Source organism: Adiantum capillus-veneris, chromosome 5, assembly GCF_014529385.1.
Source record: "Adiantum capillus-veneris isolate H3 chromosome 5, ASM1452938v2, whole genome shotgun sequence".
NCBI lineage: Eukaryota > Viridiplantae > Streptophyta > Polypodiopsida > Polypodiales > Pteridaceae > Adiantum > Adiantum capillus-veneris.
The window spans coordinates 111,047,058-111,068,032 of NC_140935.1; the positions used below are offsets into that span (position 1 = coordinate 111,047,058).

Sequence of the window (20,975 nt, forward strand, 5' to 3'; positions counted from 1 at the left end):
ACCTTCATAAACCATCTTCTTTTTCACAAGGATTGTGAACATGAGGATTTTGGTTATCAAAGAGCTACTGAGCCCACTTTGGTAGTGGCTTCTCCTATGATGCTGAAATAGGTTGGCTAGTTTTCTTTAGATTTTTCATCATCAAATAGATCCCCCTCTTCAATTTTTACCTATCTATGATCTAGAAAAATTTGGGTTATCTCTTTGTTTGATGAGAAAGGACATGTTTTCTCCATTGAATGTAGTTCTTCTTCAAATAGAGTATTGTGAGTAGTGACTATCTTCTTTGCCTCTAGATCATAAATTCTATATACCTTAGACTCTTCAACTATATCCTATAAAGACACACATCTTGATTTTGATTTCTTACCTTGTTATTTTGAAATCAAGAACATGTGGTAGAAACACCCAAAAGTTCTGAAATATAAGATCAAACATCTCTCACCAAAACAAGCTTTTTGAGGTGTTTTTCCTTTCAAAGCCTTATTGTAGCCTCAATTAAGGATATATACTATTGTATTTATTTCTTTGTCCCAACAAAATTTTATCACATCCTTGTCTTTAAAAATGCATTGTGACATCTCTACCATAGTCTAATAGAGACCTAAGTCCATTCTAATGTGTTGTGTAAGCAATAGTAAGGTGATGCTTGATGCCATGCTTGTTGTAGTAGATGTTGAATTCCTTTAAAATAAATTATCCTCCTCGATATGTGTGAAGTTTCTTGACTTTATTTTTTAGCACACAAATACAACACACCTTTACCTTTCTACTAAATTTGTATAATAGAAAAAAATAAAAAGATCCATCTAAGGTAGAAGTAATCACTTTACCATAGAGACATGTACCAATTCTAGAGGAGATTATAATCAATTATTACTCTCATGGAAATGCCTACCTTTGCAGCTTGTCCATCCTGCAAACCTCATATACTTCATTCATATCTAATATTTGAGGCATGTGTGCAACCATCCTAGATCTTTATATATATCTATTCAAGCATAGTAATACATAGGTGACCAAATCTCTCATGCAATAGCTAAGTAGTTTCTTTTCTTGTAGTTATCATAAGTGCAAAATTTTTTAAACATTGTTGCATCTTACTCCCTTTCCCATTGTATTTCATTGAGAATCCAAGATTTCTACTCATATTTGTTTGAAACAAACTTCAAGGTTACGATTAGTCCCGGGGCGGTCACTTTTTAGAATGTAAATGCTATCATGTGAGTTAACCGGAGAGGATTATTAAAAGATCAAAATGTATCAAAATGTATACATACAGAGGGGGGTGGGGGTTTTTTAAATAGGCACGTAGTGTAAATATAGTATGTATATTGAGTTATTATTAATAACCTCTTGAACACATGTGATATAGGAAGCTTTTGATAAGTGACCGCCCCGGGCGATTAGTGATTGCAGCAATTGAGATCATATTCTTCATGTTTTCTGGTGCGCATAATTCATCAAAGGATTCCTTAGTTTCACCTATTGTTGTGCTAACAAAGAAATTGTTTTATAACCTTCTGGTCGAAATTTTGCATTATTTCCAACAATTACACTCATGGGTTCCTATAGAGGCTTCCATGAACTATATTGATCTTTATTACAAGTTGTATGTTGGGATGTTCCACTATCTGGAATCCAAGAGCCATTGAAAAATGGATTTTTTGCTAACAAGCATACCTCTTCTATGGTGGCCCATAGTCAAATCTCTACCTCCGCATTCTTGGTGGGTCTTCTTTCCTTCCAAGAAGCTTTCTCGTGCTACGATTCTTGTCATCTACTTTCTTCTTCTTGATTACTTTAACTGCATGGCCTTTACTGTCACAATAAAAACAGCTACCTATAAATTTCTTCCTGTTGGGCTTCATCTTAGAGACATTTTAATCTTGTCCCCTTGCCTTTTGTGCTAGCCGTGAAAGTAGCATCATCTCCGTCATCCCTAGTCCTATGTTGTAGCTTCTGTTCAAAGAACATAACACTCAGTTTTTTAAATTTAAGAAGGGTTGTACGAACCTAACTATTTAGTACAGTAACAAGACCATCGTATCTAGTTGGAGTATGTGAATGCAATGCTGAGTTAAACGATCTAAGGAAACGACTATATGACAAGTAGCTAGTTGATCTTGAAATCCTAAATTTGTTCGAGAAAGGCCTCCACCTTCTCTCCATCACCAAGTGAATTATGGAGAGATTGTGTGTCTCATATTGGAAAGTCAATATGCTCCAACATTCATGTGCTTTGTATGCTAAATTGAAGTGATAACAAAATCACTTATACACATAGCAATGGTGTCCAAGTCATTTGCATTACTTCTCTTCTAGGCATGTAAAAGAGTAGCATCAAGAGGAATTACAAAACTTGGATGTTTCTAGATTAGCTTTTGCAACGAGATCTTGGTCATTATCATTTTTTCCCAATATTGTGTTTAGTAATTCATACACCTAGAATTGCAAAAATTCTACCATCAAGCTTGCCTTCCGTAAAGGCTAATGGATGAATGTATAGCAGAGTAGCACCAGCAAAAACATGACATTGGATTGATTTTGCAAGGTAATACATGTAATTCTCCTATAATCTTAGAAATGAGAACCTAATGCTCTAATACCCTGTGAGAAACATAGAACAAAATAGGATCTTATAGCAAGGAGAATATTTAAGAAAACCTCTTGAAATATTGTGTGATTATTTTGGTAGTTAAGTATTCTTTACTAAGGATTAAATTGTATATATAGGAAGTGTAATCTCTAAAGAAAGCATTCATATTGATCCCAATAAGATCAAGGCAATCATAGATTTTTTTATGCTGAAACTTTATTTGTAAAAGGTGTCAAGGCCAATGTTGAGGCAACAAAATGGAGAGCAAGCACTTTTTCCATTGATAATATTTTCCTCTTTTGCATGATTCCTCTTCTACAATGGTCAAAAGAGTACTCATCACATGTAATACAAATAGGTGTCATAAATTGGGCAATCAAACTCATTGTCTTCTCACCTTTTGTTAAATATCTTTGATGCTCTATAACTATGTAAAAATCAGGATGCGTCTCAAAAATAGCATCAATTTCCCCTTCCATATCATATGCATGACATGTCTACTCAACCATAACACTAGGAGGTTTCATATTATCTTGCCACCTCTCTTGATAGACACTCCAAAGGGGATAGAATTCCCCATAAATGAAATAAAAAACATATGAAGTCAAGGGTCTAGTGGAACTAGGAGGGATAAGATAACTCTCCCCAAACAATAAAATCAGCAATCTCCTCATCTCTATCTATCGACTGGCTAGCACCTAGATCTGTGTCAATGGTAGAATCAGTAGCACAAATAATGGGTCTAGAATGACATCAATGTGGGACTCTATGGGAAATAAATTGTGTAGCACAAGATCTCTCAATGGCTGACTCATGTCTTCAACAACATGGTCAATGGAAATCTCTGGTGAGCTATGGCTCATGTGAACCTATGGCATGATAGGTGGTCTACACAAATATTGAATGTCCATAGTATCTCACCAACTGTAGGTTGAGCTTTATTCACTTGTGGTTGTGAATGTCTAGCTTGTGTTGGCACTCATTGTGGGGTAGGCCTCTTAATAGATCGTGAGCATTGTCTAGATCTTTGTAGCATGGGTGTGGTCAAAGATATTGTAGAAGATCTATAAGGATGTGCTATGGTATGTGGTCTAGGAACCCAAATCTGTCTATGTCCTTTAAACACCATATTAATGAATTTGGGAATTCCCCAATCCCCACTTTCAAAATGAGTTTAAGATTTGACCACATGGCCAAATCTTAGCCAAAGTTTTGAGAGCATGGCTCAAAAGAGGTTTTCAAGTATAACTAGCTTGTGAAAGGGTTTGGCCTTAAAAAATAGTTTGAGATTTGTCCATATGGCCAAATCTATAAGACATTGGTGATTCCCAAATTGTCTCTAAAGTCTCAAACTCTCTAACATGGTGTTTTTATAAAATCATTGTGCCTCTAGTGACTATCTAGATGTGAGCCAACCCTGGGATAAACCATCATGTGTACTGTTGCGCTCAATCCCAACAAGTATATCATCAGTAGCTAGTGGTCTAGTCTGTGTCATCATGCGAGGCATGTAAACGTGTCTAGTGGCCCTAAAATAAGCTCTTTGTGTTGAGATATAGGCGTGATATATCCTAGGTCATACATAGGTAGTGCTACTCTCGTGAACATCCTCTAAGATAGGCTCTACATGATCTCCGGGTATCACAGCTGTCGCGATAGGAGTCACTCTAGGAAATATGGTCCATGTATCATTGGGTGTGACCTCTACTCTAGGGGGATGGTGGCAGTCATGGTATATAAAATACCTCATCTGCCTTGTCTCACATGGGGAATCTAAATGCTTAATCATCACTGAATCTGGTCGTGTGATGCCCATGAGCACCTATCTCAATGGAAACCTATGTCTGTTTCATATCTACAAGTATCTTGGTCTCTAATGGATCAGCCATAATGTCAGCACTCTCGTGGTCATGTGCGTCAACAATATCCTCAAGTGTAGGCTATGGTGGGACATCTACCTCTATGATAGGTGCACTAGAATCGACCATAAGTATAGATTATGGCAATCTATCTATCTCTAATAGCTCACGTCTTGTCTCTAGCATAAGAGAGATCTCACTAGGGATACCTCTAGTACAAACCTCTGGAATAGTCACTCTAGGTGCCTCTACAATAGCTCTTTGTGGTGTACTCGTCCTATTGTCAATCTGGGCATTTGTCTCATTCATCTCAATCACTCTAGACCCCAATCATTCATGTGTCTATGTGACGGAGAATTGGGAGGTGATCTTAGAGGTTAATTCTATCTAGTAGGTGTCAGTGGACTCTATGTGGCCATCACTACAGGGATCATGGCCATGTTGTGGAGAATAGGGCAAACCAGTCATCAGGGAATATCGAGTACATCTGTGTCCCTAAAAATCATATCGCGAGTATCTCCAATAAGATATACCATAATGCTCATGGCCGGCTCAAAATGTCTTTTGGTCTGTTCTCATCGATATCTACATCCACAATCATCAACATAGATCAATGTGTACTTTAATCTACATAAATGCATATCCTAGGATGTATCTAGGTGTCCAAACAATCATTGGGATGTGCTCTATCTACAACATCGTATGCACTGATTAACAGTGACATGTATGTGGCCGTGAGTGAATAACTCAGTCGAACCAAGGTGATGTATTTTAACTCTGACTACCTATCGTATCGTGGGGTCGATGTCATCCAAGAAGGTGCCTCTGGTGTACGAATGTCTATCAAGGTCAACAAACCAAGGCATGACTCCTCTATAGCCTAAAGAAGTGTAGCACAAGCTCAATATGGTGCTCTCTCCTCGTCGTGGTAACTCTATCATCATGTGGTACCTGCATGGTGTCTCTGAGTGGTGATCTATGTCTCACCATCGTATCGTATGCATGTGATCTAGCAGCCTCTCTGTCTAGTGTGCTCACTTTCTGTGGTGTGGTCTCTATAGCCTCTCTAGCATGTGTACTAGTAGCCTTCAAGGAGTGTGATATGGTTGTCGATGTGCATGGTAACTCTCGCAGTGCATTGGTAAGCCTCTGGCTCATGTGCTCTATATCTACCCTAGCCTTTGCCATGCCATCTCAACAGATGTCTCTCTGCTAGATGGTCTGGAAGATGTGAATCCTGGAGGTGATCCAAGCCTTGTCAACCATGTAGACGATGTGGTCATAGGGTCTGCTATAGGCTCAATTGCACTACATGCAATACAAAAATAGGGTCTTCCACATAACAACATATATGTAGCTCCATCATAAATGCTCATATAGGTACCTTGTAAGAAATCTGGTGGGAAATGTGTTGGAGGTAAGGTACTCTCGAAATATGGTGCTCTAGTACTCATGTGCTTCCGTCGATGCTCATCAACATAAAGAGGTCCACCATCACATAAGTACAAGGATAAATTCCGTGGTAGCTCCAAGGTGTCTGGGAAATCCTCACGAAGGGCTAGCATGAAACTCATTGGAGGATCCTCCGTCATAGGTCTATATGATGTACCAAAAGTATCCAGAATGTGATATGGCAAGTTCGAAGTGTGCTAGGGCTCTAAGCACCTAGAAACTAGGTGTCTTACGGTCCATGGACTGAAGTTGGATATACCTCCTCTACATCTGTATATATAGGCAATCTGTCTATCTCACCATAAATCCACAATAGCCTATTAAACAGGGCCTCTGGATCCATGATCACCAAATTCTAACAATTTAGGTCAAATCCGGTGTCAATAAGCGCATGCACTAGCTAGGGTCACTATGTGTGAGCAAGCTCTAAAAAGCGTCTCTTGGTCCAACTCGCAAAAGTAAAAAACTATCAATCAGCAGACCAAATCGGGCTGTAATGGTATGCAAGCGTGCAACTATTGACTAAAATCCGGCCAAGTCAAGATCTCACGTATGAATGGGCTCTAACTAGCATAATCTCATCAATGTCCAAGCCAAAAACGAATCTCTATAAAAAATCGAGGTCAAATGTGATCTATCATGGAATCTGCAATTGAATCAAGGCAAAATGCAAAAAAGCATGTAAACATGCTCTAAAGCTGGTAAACTAGTCGAATGTGGATCAAAATCAAAATCTGTGTAAACGCACGGTCTATACGTGCAATATGGCTCAAATCTGGTCAGGTATAGTGTACTCAGACAAAATCCGGTAAAAATTGAGCTCTCCGGGCGTACCTACTTTAAAAATGTGTCTAATCGTGCGTAAATGCCCATAAACGAGGCCTGTACGGGGTGTAGGATGCGTGTGTGATCCAAGGAGAAAAGTCAAGGAAGGAAAATGCTTCTTTTTTTCATTTTTTAAGTTTTGGATTTTCTATTTCTCTAATAAAATTAAAAATATATATATACACAAAGAAAAACAACAGACAAATGCAAAATAAAAAAGAAATGAATAAAACAAAATAAAATAGTTAAAAGCTCAAAGGCAGAAACAAGAAAATCAAATGCAATTTTATTTTGGTTATTACAGGTTTTTTTATGTTTTTGTGAAGTTTTTCGGAGTTTTAATGATTTTGTTTTACTTTTATTGATTTTTCAAATTTTTTTGAATTTTGTTGTGACTTGTTTTGTTTTTTTTGTCTAAGTTTTTGGAATTTTGTGATGTTTTAGAAAAAATTGAAATTTTTCTAATTGATTTTTTTATTTGCCCTTTTTTATTTTATATTCTCTTTTTTTCCACTTGTATTTTTTTATGATTTTTTGGGGTTTTTTTTCCTTTTTTCTTTTCATAAACCGAAATGAAATGCCGCCCAAATTTAAAGTGAATTTAAGTAAGATTAAAATGAGAAGAAGTGGGAATTTAATGAAATGAAATCGAATGCAAATGAAAAAAATGGAATGTAAGTAAAATGAAAATGGAATGTAAATGGAATGAGGTTTGATGAAATGAAATGAAATGAGGACTGTAAAGAAAGTCAAAGCGTGGCTGCCTTGGCAGTGTCGCAGGTAGCGTGAAAGGCGAAACTACGAAGGTGGGTCCGACATGGAGTGGTTCGCGGAGAGAGAGAGAGAGAGAGAGAGAGAGAGAGAGAGAGAGAGAGACCCTTTTTTTTTAAAGGTTTGTGTCAAAGAGTGTACGCATATGCGCGCGCGCACGTGTGTCTGTGTGTAAAGTGAGTGCTCGTGAGTGTGGTGTGTGTGTGTGTGTTTGTAAGTGTGTGTTTCTCTATGTCGTTCTGTGTGTTTTCTTTTTATAGATGTTTTTTCTTTTCTTTTTTTTTTGTTTTTTCAAAATTCTTTTTTTGTATATATATTTTTAAAAATTTTGGATTTAAAAATGTCTCTTGGTAGTGGGAGTTTTTTTTGAGTGATTTTCTTATTTTTTAAAAATCAAATGCAAACTAAAAATCAAAAGAAAAAGTATAAATTAAGACTAAAGCCAAAAAATTAATAAAACCAGGAAAAAAGCAGTTAAAAAGACGCAAAAAATTCATTCAATAAAATGGGAAAAGAGAGTGAGTGGAGTGTTGTGGGGGGGTGGATGGTGTGCCGTGGTTGAGAGAGAGAGAGAGAGAGAGAGAGAGACCTTTTTTTTGGGTGTGTGTAAAGTGACTGCTGGTGAGTGTCTATGTGTGTTTTTGTGTTTGTGCGTGTGTTGTTTTTTTAAATTCTTTTTTCTATTTTTTGTTTTGTTTTTTAATTCTTTTTTATATATACATATCTTTAATTTTTTAAATTAAAATTATCTTTTAGGGGGAGAAAGTTTTTTTTGAATAAGTTTCTTTTATAAAAAAATCAAGAAAAAAAAAGAAAAAGAAAAAATTAAAACTAAACCAAAAAATAAGAAAACTAGGAAAAAAATTAGGTTAAAAAGAAGACGAAAAAATTAATAACAAAAAATAAAAAAAGAGAGAGTAGTGGACAGATGTGGGGGAGATGGGGTGTGTGTTTTTTTCAAAAATTCTAAACAATGAAAAAACAAATTGCCGGAGACTTGAAAATTACTCAAAAAATATCCAAAAAATGCTACAATTATCCAAAAACTTAGGGAAAAAGCATGCAATAGGAAAGCAGTTCCAAACTGTCAATTTGCATCAAAGTTTACCATTTTTATTATTTTTAACATAAAAGTTCATCAAATTCTTTTGGCCACTAGAATTCAGGTGTGTTTGGATTTTTCTCTATAGGACTAAGCTTTATTGCATAGATAATTTCATTCTTTTTGTAGCCCTTCATTTGTTTGGTAAAGTTCACTAGTTGAAGTCGAAGTTTCCCCCGCTTCTTGATAATTGTAACTCTCGAGCTCCCCTTATTTACAAAAGTCAATAAAACATTTTTACAATGTATGAGAGCATCATATCATTGGCCTTAAGCCAATCCATTTCTAGAATTCCATCATAGACTCCTATGGTTAAGATATTGTGTGCATATAAGAAAAACACAACACGGGATAGCCTAGGCCCTAATCCCAAGTGTTGCATGGTATGGCAATGTAATCGCAAAGAACAGTATCAATTGCCTTTCAATGTCAACTTGCATAACCAAAACATCTTGTCGAGTGTATTTTGCATATTCCATTCCAACGACAACATTGGCGAGGTTATTGGTAATCTGACGTCGTGGGATGAAACGGTATTGAGATTGATGTAAGCCTTCATGAAGAAAGCACTTGAGTCAGTTAACAAGCATTTTGGCCATCAATTCATATACTACAAACATGAGCGTAATAGACCGCCAATGAGAAAATAATTCAAATAATGTATGCTTGGGTATCAACTTAAGCAAGCCTTCTTTCCAAAAGGAGGAGAATTCCTGTTGCTCCTCCCAAGCCGTATTCATCATGATAACAGTGGCAACTTTAGAGAATCCAAAAAAGACAAGAAAAATCCAAAAAATAAGACCATCCCAATAGGGAGCTTTCCAACAGGCCCAAATCAATCAAGCTAACATAAAATTTCGACTCCGTGAAAACAACTTCCAAGTCCTGGTCTGCTGCATCAAAAGAATGGGAGTCACATGCAACAGAAACAAGCGACACGCTTAGCAAGCTTCTTGCGCGGGAGGAGAAGAAGCCTCAAATATCTTGCCATAATGAGAGTGCAAGGCATGAGCCAATTCTCGTGAGGAGGTCTAACACACACATACACACATGTACACACACACACACAGAGAGAGAGGGGGGGGGGGGGGGGGGGGGGGGGGGGGGGGGAAGAGGCCTTACAGTCACCCAAATCCAACAGGTCATGTTTCATTCACGCAAAGGAGGAAAATGAACACACACACACACACACGTGCGCGCGCATGCATACGCACATACATGGAGAGAGAGCGGGGGTGCGGGGGGGCGCTTACGGTCAACCAAATCTGAGTAGTCTTCATTAACATATCCAACAGGTCATGTTGCATTCACATAAAGGACGAAAATGAGCATAGATGGGCTTGAGAGAGGAGAATTATTAAGGAAGGCATCGAAAAAACCTATGTCAACAGCCTTGAAGACAATTTTCATTAGGGTGGAAAGTGTGTCAAGTGGATAATGTGAAGCATGTGACTGTGTGTGTACCTCTGTATGCAATAGAGAAAACCCATTTGGGTCTCCAAAGATGCTTTCATGGAGTTAAGTCCCCTATGAAAACAAGGGACGACAATGTCCATGTTATTGAGTCACACGGAGAACCTGGAGAGCATGTCATGAGACAATGTACCCTGATAGTCACTATCACTATTCACTAATTGCCATGAAGTGCTGCTAGGGCTGCTTCATATATTCTCTTATCTCCGGCAGCAATCACATCAGTGCCTGCAATACAAAGAGTTACTTATGCATGGTGATTTGAAAAGCTCTAAAGACCATGCTTAGAATAGCCCTACCATGAAGTTTGCCAGCTGGAGATGGCCACCATCTCAATGGCTGACCCTTCCAATCTGTGAGCAGGCCTCCAGCTCCTTCCACTACCGGTACCAGTGCAAGAAAATCATAAGGCTGAAAATAACCATGTCAGCAAAATAAGAATTGATTTCATGCCAAGTAGTAGGTATGTACAATTTCGAAAAATTATTTATAAAAAAAAAAAGATTTCAAATGCAGAAGTGGAAGATGGTAGGTCTCTACAATTTCAGAAAAATAAATATTCTTTCAAAACATCTCAAAGAAGGCTGGGTCTAGGAAATGAAAAGCCTCATGAAAGTGGAAAGTCAAAAGACTATATAAAGAGGTGGTTGAGTGTTGTATGTCTTTTTACATTTGTATTCTTCTTTTTCTTTTACCTTTCTTTTATCTTGAGAGTTTCTTTGCACTATGTATGTATTGAATTTGATTTTCTTGGAGCCATTAGGTAGCCCATTAGGTAGCCTTAGCACTAGCACCAACCATATAATCATGTCCAAGGTACCTTCAACCCAGACTCAATGACAAGGTCGACGTGTCCAGCTGCCAGAAGGCCATACGCATAACAGTCACATCCATAGAGTGGAACCTTTACCTATTGCAAGCCAAAAAAACATAGATTACGAATAGATATGCATAAACAGAAGAATTTTGTCCATCATTATCATATTTCTGAACTGACAAGTCAAGACTCTCATACTCAACTATTGTTTACCATTGAAGCACGGATTTATAAGTCACAACATATGAATAAATTGACAGCATCAATGTCGCATACAGAGCTCACCTTATCCCTGACGCGTGAGAAAGCTTCTGCTGCTGCTCCCAAAAACAAATGGGGACTTGTGGTGTACCTGCGTATTCCAAAAGAGAAAAATTAGCTTTATTGGTTGAGGAAAATAGAGGTTTGATCTATCACTAGAGCAAGGCAACTCAACCACTCCTACAACAACTTCAAGGCAACAACTGTAAAAGACTTGGACACTCCCAAGTCAAGAATCAATCGCGACAGCACCAAATAACCACTTCAAAACAATTCACAAATCACATTAGATTTGCACTGGCCCGGCGGAGTTCCGTGCCTAGAGATATTGGCCCCAAAGACTGGCGCCCCTTTCGGTATTTCTTTTTGTATTGATCAGTTCAAAGTACAAGAGAGTGGGCCGATTTCTCTTCTACGGGAAATCCGATCCCCAAATTTTTTTTCCGTGGCACCTATGGCTTCATGCAAGGATGAGTTGACTCCCTCTGCATCTGAAGATGCGGGCAGGGATCACAACGAAGATTCAAACAGAGAGAATGGCCCATCTCAACCTACTCAGGCGGAGCAAAGAGAGATGAAGCGTCGTCAATTGATCAACGATGCAACAAAGATGATGCTCAATTTTGCGAAGGATTCGAAATTGGCAAAATATTCCTTTTCAGGAAGTGCATGCACAGTGGTAGAAAACCACTACACCACCCTTGAAACCCGCCCTGAAGCTCAGAGAGACATCAGTGACTTTATGAAATGGATTCCTGATAATGATACTGATTTGTTCTTGACTTCTTTTGAGTGCAAGAACTGATAGACGAAATGACTGCAGCATTTTGGTCTGATTGATCTCAAATAGACATGGTTGCAATAGGGGTTAGTTAATCGGACATCGATGAGGTCCCGATTGGACCTAGATGTGATTGCTAGCTACATTGCCGATAAATCATGGTCTAAGATCCGAATGAATGTTGAATGTCATGTGATGTCCTGTGATCTCTGGTGATGTCTTGTGATGTGACTGTCGATTTTGTACATGTACTAGATGTGTGTTCCTAGTACGCAGGTACTAACAGTCATAGTTTGCTAAGAGGATGTATGGCTTTTTTCGGTTTTGCAGGCGTAATCGCGGTCGATAACAATGCTTTCAAGAGGGAGGTATGTCACAAAGTGATGACGTGGCAGACAGCAAAAACCCGAATTTCTATCAAAAACCCTAAAATTCCTGCAAACCCTAATTTCTGCCAGCAATCCTAATTTCCGAAAATCGCGGAGGCGATTTTTTTTTATTTTTATAAATTATGAGCGATGCAAATCCTAGCTTTTTGCTACGTAAGGATTTTGGATGAGAGACAGAGTTGAATTGCTTTATTTTAACTCTCACTGAGAGAGAGAGAGAGAGAGAGAGAGAGAGAGAGAGAGAGAGAGAGAGAGAGAGAGAGAGAGAGAGAGAGAGAGAATTTGCTTTGCTTTCAAGCTTTTGGGGCTCTGCTTTTGGGCATCCCTTGTAACCTTTAAATTAGTGGTGAGGGCCTCACTTCTCAGAGCATCTGGACGCAGAGTCTGAGAGTGAAAACTGACTCACTATCTTGTACTTTGGACTGATTAATACAAAAAGAAATTACCGAAAGGGGCGCCAGTGTTTGGGGCCAATATCTCTAGGCACGGAACTCCGCCGGGCCAGTGCAAATCTTTTGTGATCTGTGAATTGTTTTAAAGTGGTTATTTGGTGCTGTCGCGATTGATTCTTGACTTGGGAGTGTCCAAGTCTATTACAACAACACCATAAAGGTGACCCAAGGAGTGCACCTTATGGTCAAATCCAACGCCATAATTGCAAGACACTTAGCAAAGGATTGCAGGTACGAAACTATGTGCTACCACATCTGTACAGCTATGTGCTACCACCTAGAGTTCTTCTAAGACACTGGAGCTACACATCACATATCACTTTGATTGGCTCTCAAACTACACTACTCTACAACACCCACTTGAGGTTCTAATCAAGAAATAGCAATTTACAATATGCTCGCAGGCATAGTGGTCTCGTACGGTTCCATACGTTTTGTGCATGTAACATAGTTGACACGTACGATGGGTACACGTACAAAGACGTACAGTACTACTTGAACTTCAAAAAATTAGACGCACGTTGACGTAATGAAAAAAAAACATACATCTTTAGAGCCTAGAGCTTACAAGTTACAGGAGAGACTAAACCAAGAAGTTCTCAAACTCAAGAGTCAAAAGTTAGAACGTGATAGTTCGGAAAAAGAAGAATCGTGATCATTGATTGCATTTGCCATTACATAAGTAGAGAGATACAAGTGACAAAAGTAGTACTAAGTACCAAAAAGTAGTGACAACTCATGGCCCATGGGTGCAAACTTTAAAGCATAAAGAGAGTGTCCTAAGTGCTCATATCGTGGCTCTCTAGGATCCGCAAGCCTAGAAATGAACTCATTCTCCAAAGTGGTGGCCGCCAAAGTAGATCCGCTATCCAAGCCTCGTCACAGATAGGTCCTAGGTGTTTGTGCCGATGCTCTACCACTCCCACGAGCAACTGGAGTCGAAGCTCCTCTACATGCTCTTGCCGAAGCTCGCACAACCACCTTCTTGCGGGACCGTGTACGAGAGACACGACGATCAATCTCCTCCAACTCCAAGTAGAGGTCTCGAAATATTTTCTCCTCCTCTGGATCGCGCTCTTTGTTGAGACTCTTAAGAGGCTCAATGGAGAGCTTGCACATCATACATGTGAAAGCATAAACAAAGAGTAGGTTGTAGCCAACTTGATTACTTGCCTAGCCATTGGCATCTCATGCATAAACCGCAACACACATAAATTGGAGCGACAATAAATAAGCCGCTCAATTGCTTCGTAGAGAGCTTGTTGCGGATCTTGGTGTGTATAAGAGAATATGCCCACCAATTCCGCTCACACACACCGGATGAACAATCCTAGAACAAGTAAAAGAGAGGCATGGGATTTGAATTATGGGAATCGAGAGATGATTCATGATATAAGCGAGATTATAAACTTATGATTTACGGCATATCGTGTACCTGTCCAAGAACCATCAATGCCACCCTTTGAAGATGGGGCAATGGATAGCCAAAACATTCCCACCAAAAAAAGAAGCTTCACTAAGGAATGTCCCTTCCAACACACAAAGGAAGCGAATGCGGTGCCCCTTTGGTCTCCATAGTTGATGAGCTCTTGGAGAAACTCTCCATGGTGTTCTTCTTTGAGTACTTGTCCCGCTTCTCTTGTCATTGGTCAAGCACAACAAGGTAGGTAGTTATTAGCATATAGAAAATAGTAGAGGATTATAATTTACCATGATCTGCTCCATCGAGACCTCTCAATCTCTTTGTAAGTCTCCTCCATGAAGTGGAAAAGGAGACCTACGGTAGCGGCTAGCCCCTTCCATGTCGGTCATCCGAAGCACCTTGTACAATGGTAAGACCACAATGACCAGACCCTTGACGGCTTGCCAAAACTCCTTCAAGCAAAGCTGTTGGATGGCTTTTGCATCTTGTTGGGCCAGTTGTGTCTCTCCTTCCATCCATGCTTTGAATTCATCCGCGACCATTTCCTTTTGCAAGTTGGTTTGCACATCATAGAGGTGCTCAAGGAGGAACCATAGCGGCAAAGTTCCAAAAGGCTTCTTCAACTCCAAGTCGGAGTAAGTGAGATAAATCGCAAGTACTCTCACCTTTTTGTTGACGAAGTTGACAACTGAGAGGGCTTAGGTTAGAATGTCCTTCACCCAGGTAGGCTGCCAATGTCCTCCATGAGGAGGCCAATGCAATGAGATGCATATGGAGTCCATACTATGGACGGAAACTCCGCCTCTAGCTTTTTGGCCATGGGAACACAATTGGAGGCATTGTCGGTGATTACTTGAATAATGTTGCTTGCAACGCTCTACATATGGAGAAAAGGAAAGTAAGAAGGTCCCAGGCAGCTGGCCAATAGCTGAACGGCTACGTCCTATGAACTAATCCCCTCATCCGTATCAAGTATCTCTTGTTATAGTTTGTACGTCTAGTTGATATGTCCCTCATGGACGTCTGTTTGGCATCTAGGGTCCGCAATTGCACCTCTAAAGCAATCTGCTTCTTTGGGAGAAGCTTGAGCATATAATGAAGAAAGTCTATACTAAATCTTCTTCGCATTCTTCATCAATTGGATGTGATTGATGAAAAATGGTGTATTGTTGAGGATGATGAATGATTGAATCTGTGCATTGACAAACTCCCATAGCTTCGCTCTCGTTGAATCTATTGGCTTCTAAAAGTCACTAATGACAAGGCCTCCAAGTTCGTAAGAGTCAAAGACCGCCTCATAGTCGCTTTCCAAATGGCATAGTTTCTGCCATTCAATTGCCAATTAGAAGGAAAGGTAGGAATCTCGATTGATTGATCACCTACACTGGAGTAGAACTGGGACCAATCTCCCCACTTCTCATGACTTGTTGCTCCACCATCGACTTCCTCTTCTCCCACTTCTTCATCTAGGACCGAGTTCAAATGAGAATCATCATCCCTTGACATTGTCGGTTGTACATGGGAATGTGAGGAGGCTAGGACGGGTTGGGATGAAGAAGAGTCTTCAAATCAGCCCACAACAACTACGGATCAGTTCCAAGAAGGTGGAACACAACACTAGCTAGTGCGAAAAATGAGCACCATAAACTTGTATTGATTATCAATCCGACTCGAGAGCACGCCTTGGCTTTGATACCATGTAAAATGTGAATTAGATGATAATCAAGTCTGCTACCATGAGCAAACCTTCTCTTGAGACTGGGCAATCACTAGATCTCGAGTGTCCCACTAGAGATCTCCTCTGTGTCGTCCTTCGTTGAAGCGTCCATGTGCTTGTAGTTCCTCATGTATCGCTTGTATCCAATGCTTGACTTCAGGTGACGCAACACGTCGCAATTTGCTGATGTGGAGATTGTGCAGAGCATATGGAAAGATCAAAAGGCACTTATTTTATGTGATCTATGACCCGTCGAGAATTTCATCCATCCACAGTTCCTCAAGTAGATGGACGTTGAATATGATCAATTTGCTGGCGAACTTGAGGCTGAGTTAGCAACAAGCGAACTTGAGGCTGAGTTAGCAACAAGCCGAACTCATAAAACAATTGGTGCTCTTCCGATCCATGGCAAGGGAGACTTTCACATCATAAATTAGGGCATTGCAACGCTCTTATGGGCATGCCATTGCACAACAAGAACGATGCTACCATTCACATCAAAAACCGAACCATTACTTTGGCGTAGAATGGAAAGCCAGCCGTCCTTTGAGTTCGATTGATCGAGACAAACCTTAAATGATTTTAATTTTGCTTTGTATTTAGATATATTTTATGAATTTTGTTTGAGAATACTGTTTGTAATCTGTTTGAAATAGAATTTATTTGTTTTGAACTTGTCTTGGTGCCGAGAGATTGCTTGATTTTGGTTTGGATGCTGGTTTCAATGTTGTTTTGGAAAACCTCTGGATGACGCGAGTTGTGGTATGATCCTCATTCAGCTGTATTTGTCCTAAGAATACTCATGGCCCACGCTTCGGTCATTGAGTTAGAGACCTCTAAATGACGCAGGTTGCAGTTCGAGTAGCGTTTAGTTTTATAAAAACCTCCGAGCAACGTAGGATGTGCTCTAGGGGCCCGCAATTTGGTTGTATATGGCCTCTAAATATCTCATGGCCCGGACTTCAGTTCTAGGGGGGAGTATTCATGGGGGAGTTTATGTCTCGCTGTCTTATGCTTGCATTTGTAAGAATTTGTGTTGAGTTGTGAAGCTTAAACTTCCAAGTTGGGTGAGATTGCCTGTGTATGTGATTCTAGTGCATCGAGACACCCCTTTAAAGATTAGCGCGGTCTGGGTGTGATGGCTAGCTTTGCTACGCCGGAATGAGCTTACTAAATGACCCTCCGATATGAAATGAGAGTACTAAATGACCCTCAGATTTTTAATATAACAATCTGATTGAGTTTTGCAATCCTAATCGTGGACAATTATTCTTCTTTCAAGAGGAAGGTATGTCACAATTTGTCGACATGGACCTTAATTCAATATCAAGGAGGTTAGGACTCTAAAATCCTAACCCTAACCTACTTATAGAGATTGGCCGAGAGGCCTAAAAACTAATAACTTGACCAACTTGCAGAAGATGGCCGAGAGGCCTAAATCCTAAGAAAGGATAGAACCTGAAAGTAGGTGATGATGGTGATAGGAACCCCCCCCCCCCTCCGCTCTTGGGAAACTGCTCACTTAGCATTTGGCTGCAATTCACGGACACATGCTTATGTGGCACCAGGAAATTGAAGTGCAAGCTTTGGGGGGGCATTAGCAGCTTTTGGTATTGTAGATTCTCATAGCACTTGCTTTTGTGGAGGCCAAGGGCCTTCAAACATTTAAGTCGGGGTCTCTTTCTAGCATTCCACCTTACAAGGAAGTAGAGCAGATCCCCGGTACTGGTATATTTTTGAATCAATATAAAGAAATACTGAAAGGGGCGCCAAGGTTTTGGGGTCAATGTTGTCTAGGAGTGGAACTACGCCACTTTGTCTCTCGCTTGGAATCTCTCTCTCTCTCTCTCTCTCTCTCTCTCTCTCTCTCTCTCTCTCTCTCTCTCTCTCTCTCTCTCTCTCTCTCTCTCTCTCTCTAAAACCAAGGTCATGGTATTTAATACCACCCCACAGTGGATCAGGAGGTCAGCGCCCGCATTCACATACGGCCAGGAGACTATGGAGTATACAGATGCTTACACTTACCTTGGAGTGGTTTTTAGTGGGCCAGCATTCTTATTGAGGAGGGAAGCAGAGACTAGATTGACCAGAGCCCATGCAGCATTGGGTATATTAGAAAGGATGTGTTTACAGGTTCAGTTTCAGGAGCCTCGGACGAAGCTCTGGCTCTTTGACACTTCTGTGGACTCTGCATTGCTTTATGGAGCTGAGATTTGGGGACCTTCATTGGATCATCATGGGAGGACAGGCCGCGCTGATGGATTGGGGGACATGGAGAAGTCCCTGGTCTCTATGGTCTCGCGGCTCATTAAAGCTAAGGCTTCAGTACCACGTGCTACTGTTCGAGCAGAGCTAGCTCCTTCCCCACTAGTGGTTGAGGCGCTCACCAGATCTGTCTCTTTCATACACCGCATGTGGGAACTTCCCAGAGACAACTATGCCCGCCTTGCACTTGAGTCCTCTCGACAGTTAGCCAGGCAAGGAGATACAACATGCTGGTATGGGGAGATGACATCATGGTTTCAGGCGCATGGGTTCAACATCGACAGATTACCTCCCTTTCAGTACTCACTGGATGCACCCTCTCTGACTCTTACACAGTCCGAGATCACCAGGCTTATCCGCCAAGACCTGACTCAGCTAGACACCAGAAGGATATGGATACAGCCAACACAAGAGCTGGGCATGAAGATGGCTTTCTACAGAGAGCATCTTCTCGAGCTTACGGAGGATGGTTTTGTGACGAGGCCCAGATACATGGACACACACTTGTCTCATGGGATACAATGTGCTATTGGCCAGGTACGCACATCTTCACACCAGCTACGGATCGAGACTGGGAGATACAACGGAGTACCAACAGAGGCCAAGACATGCCCCCTGTGTGATATCGAGCCTGAAACAGAGTTGCACTACACATACCACTGCCCCGTTTGCTACAAGATACGAGGCCGCTTCCATTGCTTGTTCAGAGAGGGCTTTGGATCACTCTGCAGAGTCATGCGATATGAGGATCAGAGATGCCTGGGTTTGTTTTTGCTCGAGCTGCGCAGACACAGAGAGAGCTTGATGAGAGGAGAGGGTAGCCAGTCTCAAAGACAGATCACAGACTTCTTTAGAGCTGCCATTGGACACCGGGAGGAGCTACTACCACAGCACAGCTCGTCGCCTCACACCAGAGGCACACTGATCAACCGAGCGACTGAGCTGGGGAGATCCACATGCCCACGATTGCGGAGGACCATACAGCATCAACGGAGGCTGCATCAGAGGTTTCAGATCACTTTGGCCCGACATGCACGACGCCCGGTCAGACTACTGAGGGCTGAGGAGTGTGTTTGCAGCAAGTTTTGGGCACTTGAAGAGCTCAATATCAAGCTGACTAGTGATAGTGAATGGAGGAGTTTGTACGTGTAGATGGGACGCTTCGAAGAATAAATAGTGGGCTGAGTTTTGGGCGCTAAATTTTTGTGTGGATAAGATTTGCAGATGGAATTGATGGGCTTTGCTTGCTTTGATTAGGGGCTAGATTCACACTAATCTGTGAGGTGCAAGAGGGTGATTTCAATGAGGTCGTCTAGGAGTGAGAAGTATTGCGTTATTGATGGATGTTGAACATGAAAACTTTTCAGGGACGGGATGAGAGTCCGCCGAAGGATGACCAAGTAGAAAAAACTCACAAAAGATTGCGGACTTTGAGAAAATTAATTGTAACTTCATCATATAGTCGATAAGCCTCGACGTTGTGGGTGTCGCCGTGGTTGCAAAAAATTGCTTGGGTGCTGTTTGGTGAAAATTTGAGGCGGGAACTAGTGAGAAGAGGATATGGTGAAGAGTCGAAGATTCTGAGATGGGAAATGTTGGGCGGATGATTGTACCACAGTTGATACGGTGTTTTGTGTGGATTGGAGGTTGAGTGGACTTGATTTTGGAGATAAGCAAGAGTAGCTACGGTTTCTTCCAAATATGTGTGCAGAAGTCGGGTAAGTGTTAACATTGAGCGGGCCGCTTTGACCAAGGTGCGATTTTTGTGCTCGATGACTCCATTTTGTTGTGGACGATCCGGAATTGTGAAACTGTTGGATACCTTGTGATGCACAAAATCGAAACTCATTACTTATGTACTCCCCACCATTATCTGTCCTCAGTGCTTTAATTTTGTGATCCAATTGAGTTTCCGCTGCTCCATTGAATGGTTGAAATTTGATAAAAGTTGTAGTTTTATCTACCAAGAAGTATATATGAGTGTATGTAGGTGGCACAAATTTGAGTGTATAAGCTCACGAGGATGAGTTGTGTGAGACTTTGACCTTGGAAATTTAAATTGCTGAGCTTTGCCTATTAAGCTTCAACAAATGTGATTTGTGTGATGGTCTTTGGCAGTCCTACCACTAGCTCCTTCTGTTACACCTTGTCTAGATGCGCTACAATGCCATCAAGTAGTGTAATAGCAGCAATCCCATACCTATGAGCAGGGTATATTCTCATGCGACGTACGGAACATTTCGTTCCATTCGGCGGATCTATCCCAACTTGTACGTCCCGTACGTTTTGTACGGTCAGTTTTTATGCGGCCATTTCTAGCTGTTGGCAGCTTTTGACTGTTGACTAGGGCCGTTTTGGGGTGCAAATTCTAGTAGTTTTGGCACATTGGATTCTATGTGTTGGGGCGTCTTAAGCTTTGGATGCTCCCCCTTCCACATGTGACATGAAGTTCATGTGACATAATGACATAATACATTGGATGCCACTTCTCTCATGCTCTCCCTCTCTCATGCCGGGTTTCTTGCACGATTGCGCAAGAAGGCCGTCATCCATGGAGTTACATCGGCTACAACTACAAGAGGTAAGAGGTGCAAGGGCTTCCACTCCCCGTGGTGGTGGTAGAGGTAGAGCATCAACAACACCCACGGAGGCTTCTAGGGCCTATGTGCGGCGAGGCTCCGGAAGCAGCTCGAGTGTGGCGGCCATCACTATGGAGAATGTTCCTAATCGTAGGCCTATCATTATGCAGCATAGAGAGCCAAAGTATGATGAGGAAGGAAATCTCATTA

General features: G+C 41.0%; 1 protein-coding gene across 3 annotated transcripts in view; it reads right to left on the bottom strand.

Annotated features, from left to right (window-relative positions):
- Positions 1 to 9,862: 9,862 nt before the first annotated feature.
- Positions 9,863 to 20,975, bottom strand: part of IMPL2 (inositol monophosphatase family protein) — a 147,613-nt gene continuing 136,500 nt past the window's right edge. Inside the window, exons 6-9 of one of the 3 annotated variants that reach the window (XM_086512687.1) lie at positions 11,184 to 11,250; positions 10,902 to 10,991; positions 10,381 to 10,461; positions 9,863 to 10,309 (exon numbers count right to left, since the gene is read on the bottom strand). In XM_086512687.1, the coding sequence (XP_086368813.1) occupies positions 10,414 to 10,461; positions 10,902 to 10,991; positions 11,184 to 11,250 (205 nt within the window). In that variant the 3' untranslated portion in view covers positions 9,863 to 10,309; positions 10,381 to 10,413. Of the gene's footprint in view, positions 10,310 to 10,380; positions 10,493 to 10,901; positions 10,992 to 11,183; positions 11,251 to 20,975 lie in introns of all 3 variants that reach the window. The other 2 variants (XM_086512685.1, XM_086512686.1) reach the window with 2 other exon arrangements.